This window comes from Struthio camelus, chromosome 8 (genome assembly GCF_040807025.1).
Source record: "Struthio camelus isolate bStrCam1 chromosome 8, bStrCam1.hap1, whole genome shotgun sequence".
Taxonomy (NCBI): domain Eukaryota; kingdom Metazoa; phylum Chordata; class Aves; order Struthioniformes; family Struthionidae; genus Struthio; species Struthio camelus.
The window spans coordinates 6,351,539-6,371,004 of record NC_090949.1 but is presented as its reverse complement, the minus strand read 5'-3'; the positions used below and the strand labels follow the sequence as shown (position 1 = coordinate 6,371,004).

Below are 19,466 nucleotides of genomic sequence, written 5' to 3'. Positions count from 1 at the left end.
CCCAGCAGATGCAGAGACTTGTCATCGTTTTTGCTTGGTAGAGGCATCATTTTCCGCAGAAAGAGGCAAACAAACAACTTTCCTAATGCTCTCATTAGCATACCCTTCTACAACCATTCGTGCCTTAAACAGATGCTTGGGAAGGGCGTGCAGCTGCAGTACTCAGACAAACATATCAGACAGGAAAACAGCTACTGAAGAAGTCCTATATTCTGCTTATTCCATGTTCCCCCACTCTAGTTCTGCTCTGGCGGAGGCTATGAAGAGATGAAGAGGTACCATAATGAGTATAATTCATGCAAAACCTCAGAGCAGTTCATGCTTTCTTACTTGCAGTTGATGGATAAATACACAATGACCAGTTACACACTGTTATGACACAGTGAGGCTGGACACTCACATAGTATACCTAACACAAAACTACAGGAGCAAATCAATGAAGAATCAGGGTACCTGACATGCTGTAGTGAGCTCGCTACACACAGTCACACTGATTTTTTCCCACTACAATGTAGTACAACTAGGCCCTTTCATTCCTCCACGCACAGCCCCAGATTCGCTTTCTCTACCCCGCATGTCAATGTTTAAAAAGTAGTAGTCGGTTGTGTCGGAAGAGAGCGGCCTGAAAGAGGATTATGCTGAAGCAGCATCAAAGAGATAACGAAAGGTTGGTAGCACCTTTCATTAGAAAGGCGGAAGGATTTTCGGGAGAAGGGCTGAGATGGTGTGATACAGCTTTTTGGGGAAGGGTGTATGTGTACGGAGAGTTTGCATTGTAACTATGGTGGAAGAAAGAACAGCTATTCACGGAGGAAATTTCATCAGTCAAGGGCTGCATGTGAACCTCTCTGTGCTGTTGGGCTAAATCTGTTCGAAAACCCTACTTCCTGGGAAAGCTTTTATGCTTACAGACCCTCACTAAACAGGCATGTGAGTACCGCAAGCTATCTTTCATGCACTGTACACAAATTCTCATTTAAAGCATAACAATGATTAAAAATAACTTTTAAGGCAACAATGAAACACTAACTACTGTGCCATGACAGATTCATGTAGACAGTACATTTTAAGAGCTGTCAGTCAAAGACAGACAAAGAGGAAACAGTGAGTGCTTGTGCATGTTTCATCCAGAAATGACGGTCTCCTTTGAAACGGCTCAGCAATTAAAAGCTTTCAGAGTTTAGTGGAGAGCTCAGTAACTAACCTTATGTCACAAAGCCATTATCGGTCTAGATTTTAAAATCTTTCTATATCTATGCATTTTTTAATGTCTTTCCCCAGGACCCCTTGCTTAAGACTAAGAAGGCGCTGCTTGGTGTTGCGCAGGGGAAGGCCGGAGTGTTTCCAGGTACGTTGAGCAGCAACGCCAGGGGCCATCTAGTGGACATTACACACTGCCTTTGCAGACATCCCAGGGGAATTAGACGGCCCTGATTTCCAGGATTTGTTCTGGAATTGCAATAAAAGCAAAAAATCCTGACGTGTTAAGTGCATGTAACAGTATCCTTTACTCTTGAGAATTCTTCGAATGCCTCAGTTGTGACCAGGCCTGCGTTGTCTTGGGCACTTTACAAATACGTCACTTAATGCCATCCGTGTCCTCAAGACCAGCTAAATGTTTAACAGAAGTCTGTTTCTCTGTGTAGCTTTGATACACAGAAGGAATATGAGCTGGAAGAAGAGAAAAGGTTACTCCCAGAATTAATTTTAAAGCCACTGACAGAGTAGCACTAGTTAATTTTTCGGGAGCTACAAACAGGAGCTGCCCCGTTGACTCAATGCTTAGGCTCAGGAGTCTCCAATTTATCCACAGGCTGCTTCTGGCACAGAAACCACACTTCAGGCAAGTGACAGTGACAGCAATGAGTCCGTGACATGTAACGCGGAGCATGTAACACTGCTCAGCCAGTGATTATTTGACAGTGTGATTTTTGGAACATGCTGTGGATGCGGAGTTGCTCAAGAAACTTTGAGAAATGCATATGTGGAGAATATTTCAAGTCAGTTCAGAAGTGATTCTAGAAATATCACATTTTTGGTCAGGCATATCACTGTAATCTCAATGCTGCCTTTGTTCCTCGGTCCTTTTATCCCTTATTCGAACAGCTCATGAGACAACAGATTGACTGGAAGCCCAAAACTGTCAGGAGGGCACTAACTGCTAGGATGCCTAGTTAAATGCATGCCGCCAGACCTCTTCAAAAGACATTACCTTTTGAGAAACAACCTCTTCCAAACGCTACATGAGCTGGGTAACATCACAGCTGATAATAGCAGGCAGCATTGATACAGATTTTACCTCTTCAAAGCACCTTGCAATCGTCGCATAATTTATAACCATGGCACCCTCTGAAGTAAATAATTATCAGCCCCATTTTAATGATAAGAAATGGTGTGACTCAATGTCATCAGTGACTCAGTAGCAAGAAGTAATTTTCAGTTTGGGGAGTTTCTCATTTATATCCCCATTGCTCTTCTAGCAGACAATCTAGAAGAGTGGTCCTCAACCAGGGCTCGACATCGCCTGCTGTTGTGTGGGGCCACCAGAAACGATAACATTAAAAAGATGTTGTTGAGAGGACCAAGGACCATACATTCTGAGGGCACCGCTTGTTCAGCGCATTGTCCACAACCAGCAACGGCTGGGGCACCAATTTAGAAGCTAACTACATAAGGTACAGCATGGTCTTAAAAGTACAATTATACGCTAGCGGACAGTAACCATTCTGTAGCCCCCTTCCCCTTGCAACAGGCCGTTTCACAAGCCCCTACCTGACTCCACGCCCAGTAAGATGCGTCTGTGGGTCAGAGAAGTTCCATGCGATCGAACGTTAACGTAATCCACGCTGAGCTGTTACACGCACACAAGCTACTGAAACGGAGAATGAGGGATTTCATGAGATCTGAGGAATAAGAACAGCAAGAAACTCAATTCTCTTTAGCACACTTAAGTATAACAGTCTCTTGATATTGACATCTTCTTTTAAAACGCTAATGGCCTTCCTCTGGATAGTTCTTTGGGAACTGTGTATAAAAGGCATTAGGAAAGAAAAATATGCTTTCTGTTTATTTTGAAGAGCTGTTCTATCCTACAAGGCAACTGTAAATGGCACAAGGCAGTTTTACGTTTGTTGTCTCTCTACAGTCTCCAGAGAACGTACATTTTGTTTACAAGGCAAACCATTTTAAGTGCCAGCCCTGCAAATTCTGGCTGGAATGAGACCAGGAAATATCTCCACTGTAGAGTTTACCCATGTGGGCCAACCCTGCTTGAGACTGTCCATTTGAAGAGTCTTGCAGAGAAACCCTCTGTTCATATTCACATAGTCACGTCCAAGCTAGGTCCTGGGACTCGGCGGGACGTACCCCCATGCAACATCCCAGATATTCCCAGTGCTATTTTAAGAACAGTTTTGTCGTGTGTTATTAGCAAGCCTGTCGGTAATTCCTGATCTCCACCATGTTCTTAGTCCATTGGTTTAGTAAGTTAAAGCATTTCTGGCTCCGATGCGCTGCCTCACTCTTATTTATTCTAGGCTGCGTCAGAGCACACACCAGCCCAGTGGGATGAACCACCCCCTTTTCAGGCTGAATTGCTGTTGCAGCAGGGCACAATTTGAGTTTATGTCAGTATGGAGAGCACTTTGGTAGCACCTCTTGACCCTGAGAAGGCAGACTATGACCTTAAAAGTGTTGCTAAAGATTTTGCGTAAAAAAGCTCACTTTCATGGAGCACACAGAGTATTCCCTGACCTTCCCGCCCCAGAACACCCACACAAAGGAAGCGGGACGCCGCTTGCTGTGGCTCCTTGGAGGCTGGCTGGCTCCGAGTGTTATGGAGCCAACTTGTCATTGTCACGTCAGTTCTTAGTGATGTGGCGGGTACTGAGATGAGCGCCACTGTGGCTCATCCCTGAAGCAGCAAACATTGCCAATGCATTGCTGAAATTGTAGTTAGCTTGGAGAGAGAAATACTTCCAAACATCTCAGTCCTCTAAACAGCCACACGACCGATGGGTTTGGTTTTTTTATTTTATTTTATTTTTTATTTTCCAGGGTGAAACCTCCCCTCCTCTGCTTTGAATTGGAAAGCCTTCTGCTGGCAGGAGAGAAGCCGAAAGGAGGCAGTTTAACCGCACGCCAACGACTTGCAGAACAGAGCGCGCGGTTCGGCCGCCTGATGACCAGAGGCGGCCGCCAACCGCACCTGGCCGCCGCGCTGGCGTTGTTCGTGCCGCTGCGCCTCCCAGAACCCAAGGAAGGCAAGGAGAGCAGGTCAAAGCTCCCGTCACCACGAGGGCTGGGGCCGGCGAGCAGCGAAACACGAAGCGCGCCCGCCGCAGGAGAGAGCCGGCCCGGGCGCCAAGGCTGCTGCAGCGTCGCCGCACGGCTTCCCCTTCTGCAAGGCCGGGTCCAACCCGCTCCAGCAGGTGGGAAAGCGGCCCCGGGGGGTTAAAACCTCGTCTCTGCTTGGATTCCTCATTCTTTGCTTGTAGGAAAGGCAGAAACTCGGGTCGGAGCCGGCGGCAGGCTTGTCGCGGTTCAGTTTTTAGGCCAAGCCGGGGGTCTTCGGGGGGGCCCTCACGGCCCGACCTGCAGACCCCCACCCGCGGGGGACATCCTCTCGCGGGCGGGGGGTTAGGCGGGGACACGCGTGAGGAAGCTGGCGCGGCAGCAAAGACACCTGCATTTTGTCCCTAAACCCGCCAAGGAAGCGGCTCGGCCGAGCCGGGCAGCGGCCGCCTCGGGCCTCGGCCGCGCAGCGACACATGGCAGCGAAGGGACGGGAACGGCACTGCCCCCGCCGGCCCCGCACGGCTCCCCCCGCCAGCGGGAAACGCTGCGCAAGGCAGGCGACCCCCGGCCGCGCCGAGGCAGCGGGACGGCGGCCATGGCGAGGGGGCGGCGGGGGGGGGGGTGGTGGGAGGACCGGAGGTGGCTGCGGGAGCCGCTCTGTCCCCGCTGCCGGAGCTCTCTGTGGTTAAGATGGCGGCGGCGGGGGCTGAGGGGGCGAGTCCGTGAGTCCCAGGCCGCAGCGCCCGGCGGCGGCGGCGAGGCGAGGCGGGCGGCAGCCGCCGCGCCGGGGAGGGGGGGAGGGGGGAGGAGCGGGGAGGGGGGGCCGGGCCGGGCCGGGCCGGGCCGGGCAGCGGCGGCGGCATGTGAGCGCGGGCCGCGGCCGGCAGCGCGGCGATGGGGCAGCAGGTGGGCCGCGTCGGGGAGCCGGGCGCCGGGCTCCAGGCGCCGCCGCCGCCGCCACAGCAGCAGCAGCCGCCGCCGGCGGCGCGGGGACTGCGCGGGAGCAGCGCGGCCAGGCCGGCGGGCCGCAGGCGGGAGGCGGCCGGCCGCACGGCCGAGGGCGGCTTCAACATCTTCACGCAGCACGGTGAGGGGCCGCGCCGGGGCGGGGGGGGGGGGGGGGTCCCGGGAGGAGGGGGGGGGGAAGGGGGCCGCGGCGCCCTCCTCTCCCCCCCCCCCCCCAACCACCACCACCCCCACCCGGCTTTTGTTGTTGTTGTGGCCTTGGCGGGGGGGAGGGGAGCGCCGGGCGCGGCGACGGACCCGGACCCCGACCTCGCCCCGGCCCCCGCGGAGGGAAAGCGCCCCCCCCCCCCCCCCCCCCCGCCGGTGCCCACGGCTGTCATTGCAGCGGCGCCCAGCCCCCGGCTCGGTGCGCAGAGAGCAGCGGTGCGTGTGCTCGCAAGCTCATCTTTGTCTCTCTTGTTTGCTGAGGCGCTTGTCACTCGCCCTCCTCGCTCTCGAGCCCCCGCAGCCCTCGGCCGGGCAGGCGGCTGCGTTTCGGCTGGAGCGTTAGAGCTGCCCTCGCACCGGGGTAGTTCTTGCCCGGCCGTTCCCCTGCTCGATGCTGTGAAGCGACACCAGATGCGTTAAGTGCAACGTGATTCGTTTCTCTAACCTCTCTCAGGAGGGGCCCAGAACTTCATATCCCCTCTCTTTTATAACTTTTCTATGCTTTCTACTCATTATCTTTATTTTGGCAGCTTCTTGCTGTAATGCGTGAGTTTGGGAAGGTATAATAAACTGAAACCTGCCTGCCTTGGCAACCATGTTGAAAATAGGTGTTGGGCTGATGCATCTCTGATCCTAAAGAACTGGTTTGGCTATTGAGAGCATCATTGATTTGGCATGTTTTAGGTGGAGAGAGATGTCAGTGTTTATAGAACAAGGCTGCTCGTGACAATACATGTTTTTCTTCGCTCAATAGAATGAGCGCAGGCAAAAAGATTAAGGAACATGCAGCCGGCAGCCCAAATGTAAATATCATCTGCTGTGACTGCTGACACGTAAGTATCTATCAAAACAAGAGTGCAGCACTAAATCTGGTTCTTAAATTCTCACTGTTATCACAGCTTTTGAGTTCAGGGAGCACTATCAACTTCAAAACCAAAACAGAAATCCACAGTTGCTGAAATGTCTGACCTGCTATTACTGCAATTAAAGCTAAGGATTACTGTTGTATTTCGTCTTTTAGCTGTAGAGTCATCAACACCATGTTTTACTATGTTTGTCTTCACCGCATTTGCATTTTTTTGTAAGGCACGTTGGCAGAAACATTACTGAAAGCCAGAATAATACTGTAAATTCACAACGTTAGGAGCAGGTCTCAGTTATGCGCTTACCCTGGTTCTTTTCAGTATGCTGAAGCCTAAGTCTTTAGTAGGCAAGCAAAACTGCTGTATAGACTGCTAAGCATGACTTAGCAGCTAGAATACCCTCACTAATGACATCATCTTTTAGCGTTTTGGTAGCAAAGATGGCTATTATGTTCTTGCTCTTACAAGACAAGTGTACGATGAAGGACAGAAAGGACATCTGTGGAAAGTATGGTACAGCAGGTGGGGCCCTGTACTTGCTTAAGAGAAACACAGTTAGGATTTTCTTGACTCAGGGCATCTTTTCATTTCTCCACGTTTTAGTAATAAATTAGTTCAGGATCCTGAAAAACTTATTCTTGCTCCTCCCGCTGCCCTACTCAATTTTAAAGGTAGAAGGTAGGGAGAATTATTTACTTGTACAAATGGGAAATGAAGATAAAAGCCTTTTTTTTTTTTTTTTTTTTTTAAGCACGCACGTATACCAAGACGACTTGACAAATTGCGTGCTCTGTCCGGCACTCTGCTCTGTCTTATGTAGAGCTAGAAACAAGAATGAGCCTTGAACACAAACAGGCTCTGAATAAGATTGTTCAGTGGCATATAAAGAGAGCATTTCTCTACGATACAGTGTTTGTAACTTTTAAAATAATTACCATTTATATTGCATAGTTTATCTGCATCAGCAGTAGGCTGATAAATATCATTTTACTTGGGTTTTTGTTGCTTCTGTTAATTTCTTTGCAAGTAGTAAAGGACGGTTCGTCTATTGAAACTAATCTAAAAGAATAAAAGGCTATATTGTGTCTTAAGGAAAAGCCTTTTGCTGACAGTCCAGCTTCCGAGAGTTGCAGGTGCAGCCTTCAGACCCCCATCCCATCTTAGAGAATACCTCAGCACTCTTAAATTGACCCCTGAGCCCATGTACATTTCACTAGGAATGGGTGATAAACAGCTTAACTCACTATGAATAACCTATAGCAAATGCTCATCCATGTTGGGTGCCTATTTAAACATTTGGCTTGGGCAATGACCAAAGCTTTTTGTGGTGTTCCTGAATCAGGAGTTAACTTCCTTTCTCAGAGAAAATGTTTTCTTGTGATCCTCACTTCCCCTGGTCCGAGAGAGTATTTTCACTAACTTCTATTCTTATTTTTCATTTACTGACCTTTTCCTGTCTTACTTAACCTGATTTCCTGCTAGTTTTCATTAGGAGCTCCGCTTCTTTTGTGGAGAGCCCGGTTGCTGGCGATATTACTCGATTCTTCTTTTCTAACCGTTTCTTTCTGAACCTGACCTTCCATCCTGTTTCCTGTGGGAAGTATTACAGTACATGACAAGTGATGGAAAAGCACAGGAGCATAGGCTCCAGTGACTAACCCAGCCAGCCTAGGAATGAGCCTGGATTACGTACCTTCCTCGGCTTCCCTTGAGATATTCATTGACGCGAGCAAGATAGCCAGTTGGCTGGGCTAGACCCTTACAGGTATAAATCCCTCCCTGCTTTAGCTCATGTTGGCAGATTTGATGTTAGGCTGCGTCAGGAGCAAAGTGAACCTTGCTAAGTACTCTTGCCAAAGTTCTTCTTTGAACTTTTTCTTTGAACTGAGCGTTTTTCTTCTTCTGGGCCTTTTACGAAAAAGGATGGAAGTAGACAACGTTTCCCACCTTAGACCCATTTTGCTACAGGATTTCGAAGAACAGTTTGTCTCAGATCAATAAAATGGTGTAAAATCTCTTACGTTGTGCTACAAAAATCCTGAGACAGTGGCATTTTTATGCAGCTAACTGCAAGTGCAGTTGTCCTTGAAAAGTTGTGAGATTGGGTTCAACCAGTTTGTCCCAAGCTTGTTTTGTACATTACAGAAGTTCCATCCAATAGCTTGAGTTGCGCAGGAGACGGCAGTACAAATATGCACAAGTAGGTAGTGCCCGTACGCCTTTTTGGAAGAAGCAAGGACTTTAAAGAGGCTTTCTGCTTTATGGAAAGTCTGCGTAAAGGAAGTCTGCGTTGTGGTACCCTGCTATGCTATTGTGAGAACAGACACCTAGACTCCCTGGGGGTTTCAGTTCACCGTAGCATTGAATTCTGTGAGCACTGCTAAGAAGTCGAGCAGAAAAACCCTAAACAAGCTGATACACTAGCGTAATTTGTTACTGATGGAGCAGAGTTCCCCAAGATGCAAAAGGTTATTGTGGATTTTGCAGCCTTTTGGAATTAGTCCTTCAAAGCGCCTCACTGCTAGCATTCCTAGCGCATAATCTCTGACTTATAAAAACAACCAATGGATCATCAAGCCTGTTTAGTTGCTAAAAATGTACTAGAAAGGAGGAGTGTAAATTGAAGAACTGTTCAAACACTAGTGGTCCTATTTACAGTGCCTCAAAATTCATTAGTACAGCAGAGGCAACTCAAGGAGAAGTTGCAGCAAACACTAGCTGTGGTCACATTCTTACATTTAATTCAGTAGCAGCCAAGAAAGAAAAATAGTACTTGGTGCTGTTACTGGATGAGCTTGCTTTGCCTTTTAGAGAAGAAATGGGGAGAGAACAGGGAGGTAGGTTTCCCTATCTTTACAGTAGTGTCCTCGAGGGGAAGGGGACAACCAATGACAACCAACAACTTCCAAGTTGCACTGGCTCTGCTTGACCCCTCTTATGACCTCTGAACAGCGACACGCTCGCTCTTTCTTGTTGAAGAGCGGTGATAACTGCCTACTTTACCAAGTTACTCTTCAGCATGATTTTCATCTCCGAAAGGATTTGCTGAGTGTTGTAGGAAACTGGAGGAAAATCAGATTATTTAAATCTTGGCTGGTAAGCCCTTGCAATACCTGCTTGCAATACTGCTACAGTTGCCTTGGTGATATATTTTGGGGTTGTGGCAGGCTCTGCCACACTTGAGCTTTTGATCTAGCAGGCACAGGACATTTGTTCCCTGTTTTGTTTTCTAGAGGAGGAGTTTAGCAACCTTCTCCTATGTGCATCAAGGTCAAGCAAGATAAACTTATACTTCAAAAAATAAAATTATCATTAAAGCTCCCCTAAGGCAGTTGGAGCGTTACGCCGCAAGATAAAAAACATTCTAAAATAGGGAGAGGCGTCAATAACACTATCCCTTTGAAATTCAGTGAAACTAAAGGGGTTGGATACAGGAAAATGGAAAGAGGGAGAGAAAATAGGGTCAGTTTAACAACTGTACTTTGTGGACCTCCTAAAACGTTCTTTATTTTTCATCCCAGCGCAACGCAGCAAGCTTGGGCCAGAGCTGTGTGCCTGCAGACTTTCCTGTCACTAAATGCCCTGTGCCGATGGAATATAATCACTGTATTCAGTGCATGACTCTTTGTACTGTAAATCACAAATCTTGTGGGACCATAACGTATAAATAACTCTCCTAACTAATTATTTGGGCAATAAAGGATAGTTCAGCTAAGCGTCCAGAAGAATGTCTCCTGTAGAACATGAAATCATAGGCCTGGTGTTCTCTATTGCATCATTCACTGTGATATCTAAGTTATTCCTGCAGATTCAGTTGCGTGCAATACTCATTTCACACCTTGTCTTAAGCTGGGTTTTTTTTTTTTTCCCCCCCAAATTGTATTTCACAAGTGAAAGGACTCTACCAGCTTCATGGAAGGGACAATATAATACAGCCTGCTGATCTGTTACAATTCTGGGGGTATGAATGTTTCCTATGTTCTTTTCACATACACAGGGGAACTTGGTCTACTAAGAAGGTAGGACTGAAATGAAGTTACTTCAGAACATGTTAGTCAGAACTACCTTGATCGATTTTCAAAGCCCAGGCAGATCTCTCTAATTTCTCAGCTCTCCACTTGTAGCAGATGGTGTGGTACAAGTTGTTCTAGCAATATTTCACAAACTTGCTATTGCTTGCAAGTGCCATGTTTTACAAATTTTTTTTTTTTTTTTGATATAAGAACATGGCCAAGTGAACAAAGTGGTGGAATGTGACTTTGAGTGAGCATACTGGAGACAAAAGGAGTCGGCACAAGTGGCTTATATCGTCTTTTTTAACGTAGCTGGACTGACAGCTCACACCTAGTTGGACTTAGGAGACAGTTGGACTAGCTCCTAGAGATGCTGTTGTGGAGCTGGCTTTAGGAAGATTTTATTGCTAGTATTCATTACAGATTCTGGGAGAGTAGGCTTGAAATCATGTTTTCACTGGTGTTTAGAGTAAGTGACCTGTTCTGTGACCCACTTCAGCAAATGTCATGTTTGTTCCTAAAGCAAGCCAGTCCTTGCTAAAGTCAGATCATACTTTTTTAGATCTTTGTTTTACAGACAAAGCTGAATGACCGTTAGTATGACTTAGTCTTGCCCATTTTTGTTAGCGGTCACCACTGAATGTTTCCAACGTTAACTGAAGTTGTTATCCTTAAGCTGTCTTCTAAACACTGCTGATAGGTGACTAGTTCACGCTCATAAGAAACTATGCAAAAAATCCAGTTAACATAGAACAAGAAACAGCATTTTAATAATTTTATGCTTATTCTAAGTAGGGATCTGTGTGAAAGTTATTAAAAATAGTACAGTTCGTTAGGTTTTGCTTGGTGACTTGACTTTCTGAATTAATTTTTATATGGTTGTATTTTAAAGGACTAAGCATCGATGGCTTCTGACTAAAACCTCACCTATACTATAGCTGTTTCTGAATCCGATATCCCAAATCATTGCTTGCCAAATGTTTAGCAGTTCTTTCAACAGTATATAATTGCGAATGAAGCAAAGCTTGGTAGCTGTAGTGCGAATGGTCCCTTGATTTGATCTGCAGGTGAATCTGCAGAAATAGGCATACAGGTTCCTCCTTCAGAGCATTCAAAAGAGTATTTACTAGTAAAGAAATTTCCCGTAGTTATTTGGACCACTAGACTCTCTTTCTCTCAGCAGAACAGGAAAGAAAGAAAAGCTTGCACTAAGTGTGCTAACACAGTTGTCTCGCTGGATTGGAAGTAATATAGTTCTTTCACCATGATTGTATTGTCCCTGACATTCATCTGGTTTTGTGGTTATGAAATACTTTGTTTTATTTTAAAGGCTGATCTCAGTACTATCCGTAGAGATTATTCTCGGCAGAGTAAGTGACTTAGAAAACCATTGAGGCTTCCTGTTGGTAACACCATAAACCACAACAACAAAGCCTAGTTATATTAGCAATATCTGCTTAGGAAGTCTCATTTGCTTTGTGGGCTTTATGGAGAGACATAAGCAATCATATTGGGAGGTGCCTATCTGCAACTATGTGTAAGTTAACTTTTTAATAGGAAAGGTGGTTTTCCAGTATCAGCTAAACCACGACAGGAGTTTCAAAAAACAGTGCACAAAAAATTTTCCTCTTTTGGGGGAGGTGAAGATGGGCAAAAATGTGCCACTAATAATTGAATTGGTTTGATTTCAAGCTTATTTGGCTCTTGAAATGCCATTTAAATACATTTCTTTTAAGACTGGACTTCAAGACATTTTTCTCCTCCTGTCCCCTCTGCCCTGGCCCCTGAAAAAAGTATTTTTATCTGCAAATGTTGTCCTTAGAATCTTAATCTTACTGCAGTAGTTCAGTTAAAGACAATTACATGTTTTAATAAACTTTAAGCTTCATTTATGTTAATTTGAAAGTATTTTGTGGTAACAATGATGTGAAAAATGAGGCTACAGTATTGAAGGAAACGTTGCTTTGAAATGAAGGAGAAAACCACTTTTTATAGGACAGTTTTGCATTGCCTCACCCTTCTTTAATTTGATAGTGTTACTGGTTTGGTTTGGGTTTTTTCTTTTTGAGTTTTGGTTTGTTATTTAATACTAAAATGATAGTGGAGCAGCTTCTTTTTGGTATAAGCTACATATGACAAAGACATAAGCACCATCTCCTGCTCCTATTGGGATCAAATTAGGAATCACATTAGAGGAGGGAGGATCAGAACGTTCTGGATTTGTGACCATATGTGCATGCCAGCCTATTTCTCCTTCCTTTCTCCTGTAATAATTCCAGCCACAAAGCATCAAGTGCCTCTGCTGTTCCTCTTTGTCATCATCTCAGTTAGCATATATAGGATGAACAACAGTAGAGAAGAAAATTTCCAGAAAGACAGACAATGCTGGAGAGAAAAGAACGGGAATGAGCAAAGATGAGAGGGAGAAAATGATCTTGCAGCTTCTCCCTAATACCGCCTTTCAGTACAGTGGAGGTTTTATTTTGATTGTTCACCTTTGCAGATAGGTATACCTGAGATTGTATTTTAAAGCCTAATACCGGTTGAAAGAGATAGGTGGGCCTTCTGAACTATCTGAAAAGTCAGAGGTGGATTACTGTTTGAAGGCCTTGAAAAGGGTAGCATACCAATAGGAGGGATTTCCCCAGTAGCTGATGACTGACATCGGACACAAAAAGATCAAGTGGCCACACAGATTAGGGTTTAGGAGATGCTGGAGCACAACCAGATGTTAACTTTCAGGACTTTACCTTTTCAGAAGGAAAAACCCACCAATAAGACCCCCTCCTCCTTTTCCCTTCGTATCAGGGGTGGAATCAAGAATAATACCTGTACTTTCTAAGCTCATGGGTGGGGCTTTTGGTGGGCTGGCATGAGATGTTGCCTATCACTTTTGCTGCAGGTTAAGTGTCCTGAGCACCACTGCTAATTTTGAAAGAGGTGTCAGGCTTTCTTCTGGCTGAAGGAAATAACTTTAAGTTTGGCTATTACGTTGGTATTACGTAGCCCTGGTCATGAAGTGCTCCCTTTTTTCACATTTTAGGTCCAATTAAACCCATGATTTCTGGAAAAACTGACTACAGAGTAGCATGCCTGTGTGGTAGACACCAAAATGGGTCAACATGTAGGGCCTGCAATCTGGAGAACATGCTCTCATCACAAATCTCTGCGTGTTTCAACATGGTCTTAGCCTAGAAGTTTGTTTAAATTTTGTATCCCAGTAAATTAGTATTACCTCTCTATTTATTCTAAACATGAGGAGCCTGAAAGGCTTTCACAGAGCAAGGATATGCTTTCTGGACAAAAACCAAAAAAGCTCTTTGTGCACTCTAATTTAGTATCTCTTGGATTGTGAGGATAACCCTTCAAACCAAAACCAGGGTACAAATTAATATAAGGAGGCTTTCCTTAGCTTACGGGGGAGTCAGCTTGGTTTCTCAAGATTATTTCAAAGCTTTTGTGGCCATGGGTTCATTTTGCTAACCAGCAGTGTCATAGAGTTAACAAGACTGTTCAGTTTTACTGCTGCTATTCAGAAACTTGTGGGAGGGTGTGCAACTGATGAGAATATCAATTTTGTGTTGCTGCTTAGAAAAGCCAAGAGCAGAAGCAGACACTAGATACAATGACACTGGTGTCTCTGGACTTTAACCATTTTTCCAGTTTCCTTCTATTATTAATGTAGGTTATCCTTGAATAGATTTCAAAAGAAGTCATTTTAAGTGTCATTTCTAGTCCAGCAACTTATTGTTAGAACTTGTCAATTAATGAAACTCTGATGATTGTTTTTAGCAATAGCAAGTTTAGCAATAAAAACCTTTGCTTATGCAAACTTTTTAAACTGATGCAAGTTAAAATCATCTGGGAAGAGAGAATTGGAGTCTCCATACGTATCAGAATAGCCTTGAAGATCTTCTGAAATAATTTGTAGCATGGCTTCCTTCCCCCTCCCCCTGTGAAATTACTGGACCCAGCAGAACTTGAGTTTATACTGGCCTGAGCTGGATTGCGTAAACACGGACTTGCTCACTGCTTGTGTTTAATGCAGTTTCTTCTTGGAACACAGGTTAACCGTAAAGCTTTCTTTGTGTCCACGGTTCCTTTCAGTACAAGATAGAGAGAAACAGTGTCCTTTGTGTTTGAGAGCTGATTTGTGGTTCCTCTCCTCCTGTAAATTAAGTCTTTTCATCTTTGGCGTAGCTATAAACCAGCACATGAAAAATTCAGTCTAATAGTTGGCACTTCCCAGGCCCAAATTTAAGATATCTCAAGTTAAAAAAATCAAGCTCTTCAAGCATGGCATTTCAACTGCTGAATGTCCTACACATGCTCTTTAGAATATTATTGATATTAACAGAGTTATATGTCTTGGTAAAATTACTTCTGGAGGGGCATGTTGATCAGAGAATAAAGGCTGAGGCATAGGGAAGACCTGCAGAATAGAAACTTCACAAGTTTCTTCTTGGATGGCTTTATGGTGATATTGCTCAGATCTAATTTGTTTTCAAACCTGCTTTTCTACTGTCTGGATTGGCATCAAGTGAGCCACGATAAACGTTATGAGGTGTGGCAGTAACGCGTAGAAGCGGTGGAAGCCTGCTCTCTGCAGGCTCCAGAGAATTCTTGCCGTTCCTCCTGGCTAGGAGCATGAGTGGCGAGTTGGGGTTTTGTTTTGTTTTTTTTTGGTTTTTTTTTTTTAAAAGGCAAGGAGTTGCTTAGCTTGGGGAGGGCTGAACAATGCCTTTAACTGGTACCAGTGTGAAACCTATGCTCTGTCCCAGTTACCCAGTGAAGCAAAGCAAAACACTCCTCCACTGATCATAAGTTTTATGCTTGTTATCCAGGATTATGTTTGCTCTTTTTACTTCATTTTGATTTATGGCTTTTAAAAAAAAATCCCAAGAGTAAACAGAGAAAGCACAGAGGTACTTTATCAGATTAGAAAGGCTTTATCTAGAGAAGATCCCTGGCTTAGCTAGGGAAATGGTATATAGTTTCTGGCAGTTTTAGCATTTCAGTTGGTATTTAGTTTTTTCTTTTTTCCCCCCCTTCAGGATCTCAGAAAGCTTTGTAGGTATTAAGGTTTACAGCATAAATTGAATGAGAAGCTAACTTTTCATGTTAGAAGCTGAGTTCTAATTTTCAAAGAATACCATAAATTCAAGTCTGATACAAACTGCAGAAGAGCACATAGCCTGATTTTTTTTTTTTCTTCCAGAGGTGCATTAGGTGGTTTAAGATTGATGGGCAAAATCAATAGTTGCTTTTGCCATTTTAGGGACTGGGGGGCAAAGCACGCAACTGTGCTTCTAGGCGCAGCCTGACTCTAGTCTAATGCTCCACTACTCTCTCAGTACCTGTGCAGACAGAGGTGCATGCACTTAATGCCAGTATTACATTCACTTGTCATCTACAGAAGCTTGCATAACTTAAGGCAACACAGTTATAGCCTGTTCAGACTCAGGTGAGCTTTGCTAGTTTCCTTGCTTGACACATGGGGGAACGGTATCCCCAGGTGCTGGTTATTAGCAAGTTTCCTCTTGGGCATTAGCTCTGTTATGTCATACAGTGCAGCCAGTACAGGCGAGACATTGCCAGTTGGGATTTGTTCCTGAGCAAGGACAGCATCAAACTGAGGAACCTTTTACGCAGCCTTTCCTCCTCCTCGGCCTCCTCTCACCCGAAGCGCACCGTGTTACACGGGAGCAGGGAAGCCGTCTTTGAAGTGTCCCCTGCAGCGTCAGCCCGCAACGGGTGAGCGGGAAAGAGCTCAGCCATCGCGGTACCTAGGAGCTGGGGCAGCTCCTGGAGGGCTGTGTGAATTTAAAAGCAACTTGGTAAAAGGATCCATTGCTGCTCCTTATGTAGGATACGGTTTTCCAGCCTACCACGAGAGGGTGCTACAATCCCTTAACTTAATTTGTCTGTTACTGAAAGGTTTTTCTGTTAGTAAGGACAAGTAGAGGGTTTTTTTTAAGTAAACTTTGGCTTATGAAAGCAGACAAAATCCAGAATCAAAAAAGCATACGTAGCTGTCTGTCTTGGCTTTTAGCAGATACACTTTTGAGAGATCTGCTTTTGCAAAAGCAGTGCTAAGCTGCTTCCTTTTTAATTGTTTTGTTTCTGGTAGGCTTTATCCTCATTAACTTCCATCAGCCAGTAAGAGGCATTTTCCAGCTTGTTTGTGTATAAATGTGCAGGCAACCTTGCCTGCATGAAAAGACATTCAATCCAATTCTTCTGCTAGTTAATCTGAGCCCTCAAATTAGAATTAATTCTAGTTGCTTCCATGCATTTGTCTCTTCTGTAAAATGGGAATAATGCTGTCCTGTGGAGGTGTTTACACTTAAAACCCTTGCATAAACCAACACAGAAGAGCTGTCTGCAGGCTAACTGTTCCCTCATGCACTCTTGTCTCATCTTGTAGGCTGTTAGAGAAATACATGCTTGTTGTGGTTCTAGCCTGTTTTCCAAAACACTTGTGGCACAATAATAGCTCTGTATGAAGGTTAATGTTTGTGCTGAGTTAATTGTTTGACTTGTCTTGAAATGGAAACTCAAAGCACTGTGCCTAAAGAGTCTGAAGTTACACACAGTGAAATCTAGTATACTCTATTTGGTCATACTTATTGCTCTATTATTAAACAGAAAAATTGAGTTGCAGTAAGTATTCATGCGCTTGGATTACTAGTTTGGGAGACAGGATCCTTCGCAGGGACCCTAACCCTGGTGATTAGGGCTTAGGCACGTAATTGCCAAAAATAAGAGCACCTGACACTGCTGGGGAGTTGATCCTTGACTGCTGCACTGTGGAATAGTTGATATGCTAAAGTGGGATGCACTTGTATTTTTCAAAAAGTCACCTGTCGTTCATTTAATGTTAGTCAGTTAAAAGTCATTAAACAGAACATATTAATGGATCATAAAAAAAGACAACTAAGAAGGAGACAGGAAAGTCTGTTTAAAATATAACTAAGACTGATTACCCTGACTTATATACTACCATGTAAATGCGAGGGCATAACTTCCGGTATGCTGTAGCTGTCTGTCTGCACTTTAAGTTGTTATGAGGGAGAGGTCTAAGTGCATTTTCAGGCCTTGGCATCTGACTTTGTTACATCTATCCATCCATGATTTCCGCTCATAGAAAAAGTAAAACGCTCTTCACCCCACAGTTATCCCAGCCTTCCCCTCTGGCCTCCGAGGGATGGGCTTTAATTTTTGAAACCGTAAAAAGCTATTGTAGAAGCAGCATCTTAGTTCATTAATAAGAAAAACAAGTTTTAGTATATAGAAGAAATTATTCTGGTATGGTGGTGTTTCATTTCGCCAAGGTGAAGGTTACCCTTCCAGGGAACATTTTGGCACTTTTAGAAAGCGATTATTCTGTGTGTTAGAGAACCAATAGTGTCATTCTGCATTAAATGCAATGTGCATTGAGGTGATCTGCGGCTCAGATAAAGGGAAGCAGAACTGAACATCCAGGAGTTGGTGCTGGTGACAAATGAGGAAGAGTGGCTGTTTCCTTTCCTCTGAACACGCAGCATCCTTATTCAGCTGCCTATATCTTTATTTTGAGCCATATCCATTGCGAAAGTGAGGCCGGAGTAAAGTTATGTAGCAGTTCAGCTTAGTCTGCTCTCTTGTGTCTTCTCTTCCTTTTGGTATCTAACAACTATTGTGGGGATCTTGTATCGTTTTATGATGCTGTACTACCATTCCTCACTTAAGTCTGCTTTCTGCTCCTACAGTTCCTTTCCGTGTTGCTCAACATGCAAGACCTTCTGCTTCTTCTGTGCTTTCCATCCTTCCTATTTATTGCTTTCATAATTTGCCTGGCTTTTCCCCCCCCATATTCTGTTGCTTTTTTGAACGTGCCCTCTTTCGTGTCCCGTTAACACAGTATATTCTTAACTGACTCTCCCTGCTCTTGGTGAAGCTGAGTTTGTACCTCGATCCCTTGCCTGTGCTGACAAGGGATGCCAGCTCTGGAATCAAAATGAAAAAGCTTGTTTTAACCCTACTTCATCAGTGTCAGGAAATGTAGGAGTTACTGGGGAGAGAATATTAGTTGTTTGAGATGCTAGCTGCTTTCCGAGTGTTGTGTCCTTTGTATTGAAATACTGAACAGATATTGTAAGGAAAGCTCCGAGCATTGAACTTGAGGAAGGCACACCGACTAAAACCAGTTGGAGTCCTGCTCTGCCGTAGCTTCCAGGGGGTTATTTGGTAAATGACTTCGTTTTTTAGCTTTAGACCTTCCTGCGCGTATTAGGGATATGTCCCTGCTCTGTAGGGCTGTCACGTGGATAAAATATCAAAACTGTGAGGCACTCGATACCAAGCGCTGTGAAAATACACCATGTAGTATCAAGTCCTAATATTAGCATGCCCTGACAGAGAATATTGCCTAGGCTGTGAATTTAATGCATGTCAGAAGAAGCATTTAGTACTAACGGAGGGTACTGCCTGGTTAGCACTGCCAGTCATCACCCACAGAACAGGTATGGCCTCAGCAGACGCATGTGCTCTGACACTTTCTTTTTCTCTCTTCCTCCCGCCCTGTGGGGAGCAAGCCGAAGGCACAATTAATTCCTTGAATTATTAAAAAGTTTCCCAACAAAAATTGTTGTTCTTAGTGTGTAGTTGCAGACCCCTGAGCAGGCTAGATGGTTACCTGCTAGAAGATCATGTTGTTTGGGAATAAATCTTAATAGAATTTATATCCTCATTATGACAAGATGTAAAGATCTTGTCTAAGTCTGGAAAATAAGTCTGCCTCTAGAGAGCAATTATCCAGATTTAGAAAAACCTCTCTGACTGTTTGGGATGAGATACTCGCACTGCTGTTACCTGACTGCAAAAGAACGGGTGCAGCACCACATGACATGTGTTAAGTCTCAACTTTGCGTGTTAGCAGTCAGGCAGTTTTAAATCTGAAAAGAAGTACTGCTGCTCAGCTCCGGCCTGGTCTGGGAGGAGGAATGTCTGTCTGTTCGGCAGCGTGCCTCTGAAGACAGCTGCACAGTTCGCATTCCCGCCTGCCAGAGTCCGTGCTCTCCGCAATGATCCCTCACCCCAAACCTCCAGACAGAAACAGGGGATGAATCTCAACAGCTGC

At 44.8% G+C, this 19,466-nt stretch overlaps 1 protein-coding gene across 3 annotated transcripts in view; it reads left to right on the top strand.

Moving 5' to 3' along the window:
* The first annotated feature begins 3,923 nt into the window (after window positions 1-3,923).
* The window catches only part of ABL2 (ABL proto-oncogene 2, non-receptor tyrosine kinase), a 51,416-nt gene continuing 35,873 nt past the window's right edge, over window positions 3,924-19,466 (top strand). For all 3 annotated transcript variants that reach the window (XM_068951787.1, XM_068951788.1, XM_068951785.1), the window contains exon 1: window positions 3,924-5,018. In XM_068951787.1, the coding sequence (XP_068807888.1) occupies window positions 4,892-5,018 (127 nt within the window). In that variant the 5' untranslated portion in view covers window positions 3,924-4,891. The remainder of the gene's footprint in view (window positions 5,019-19,466) is intronic.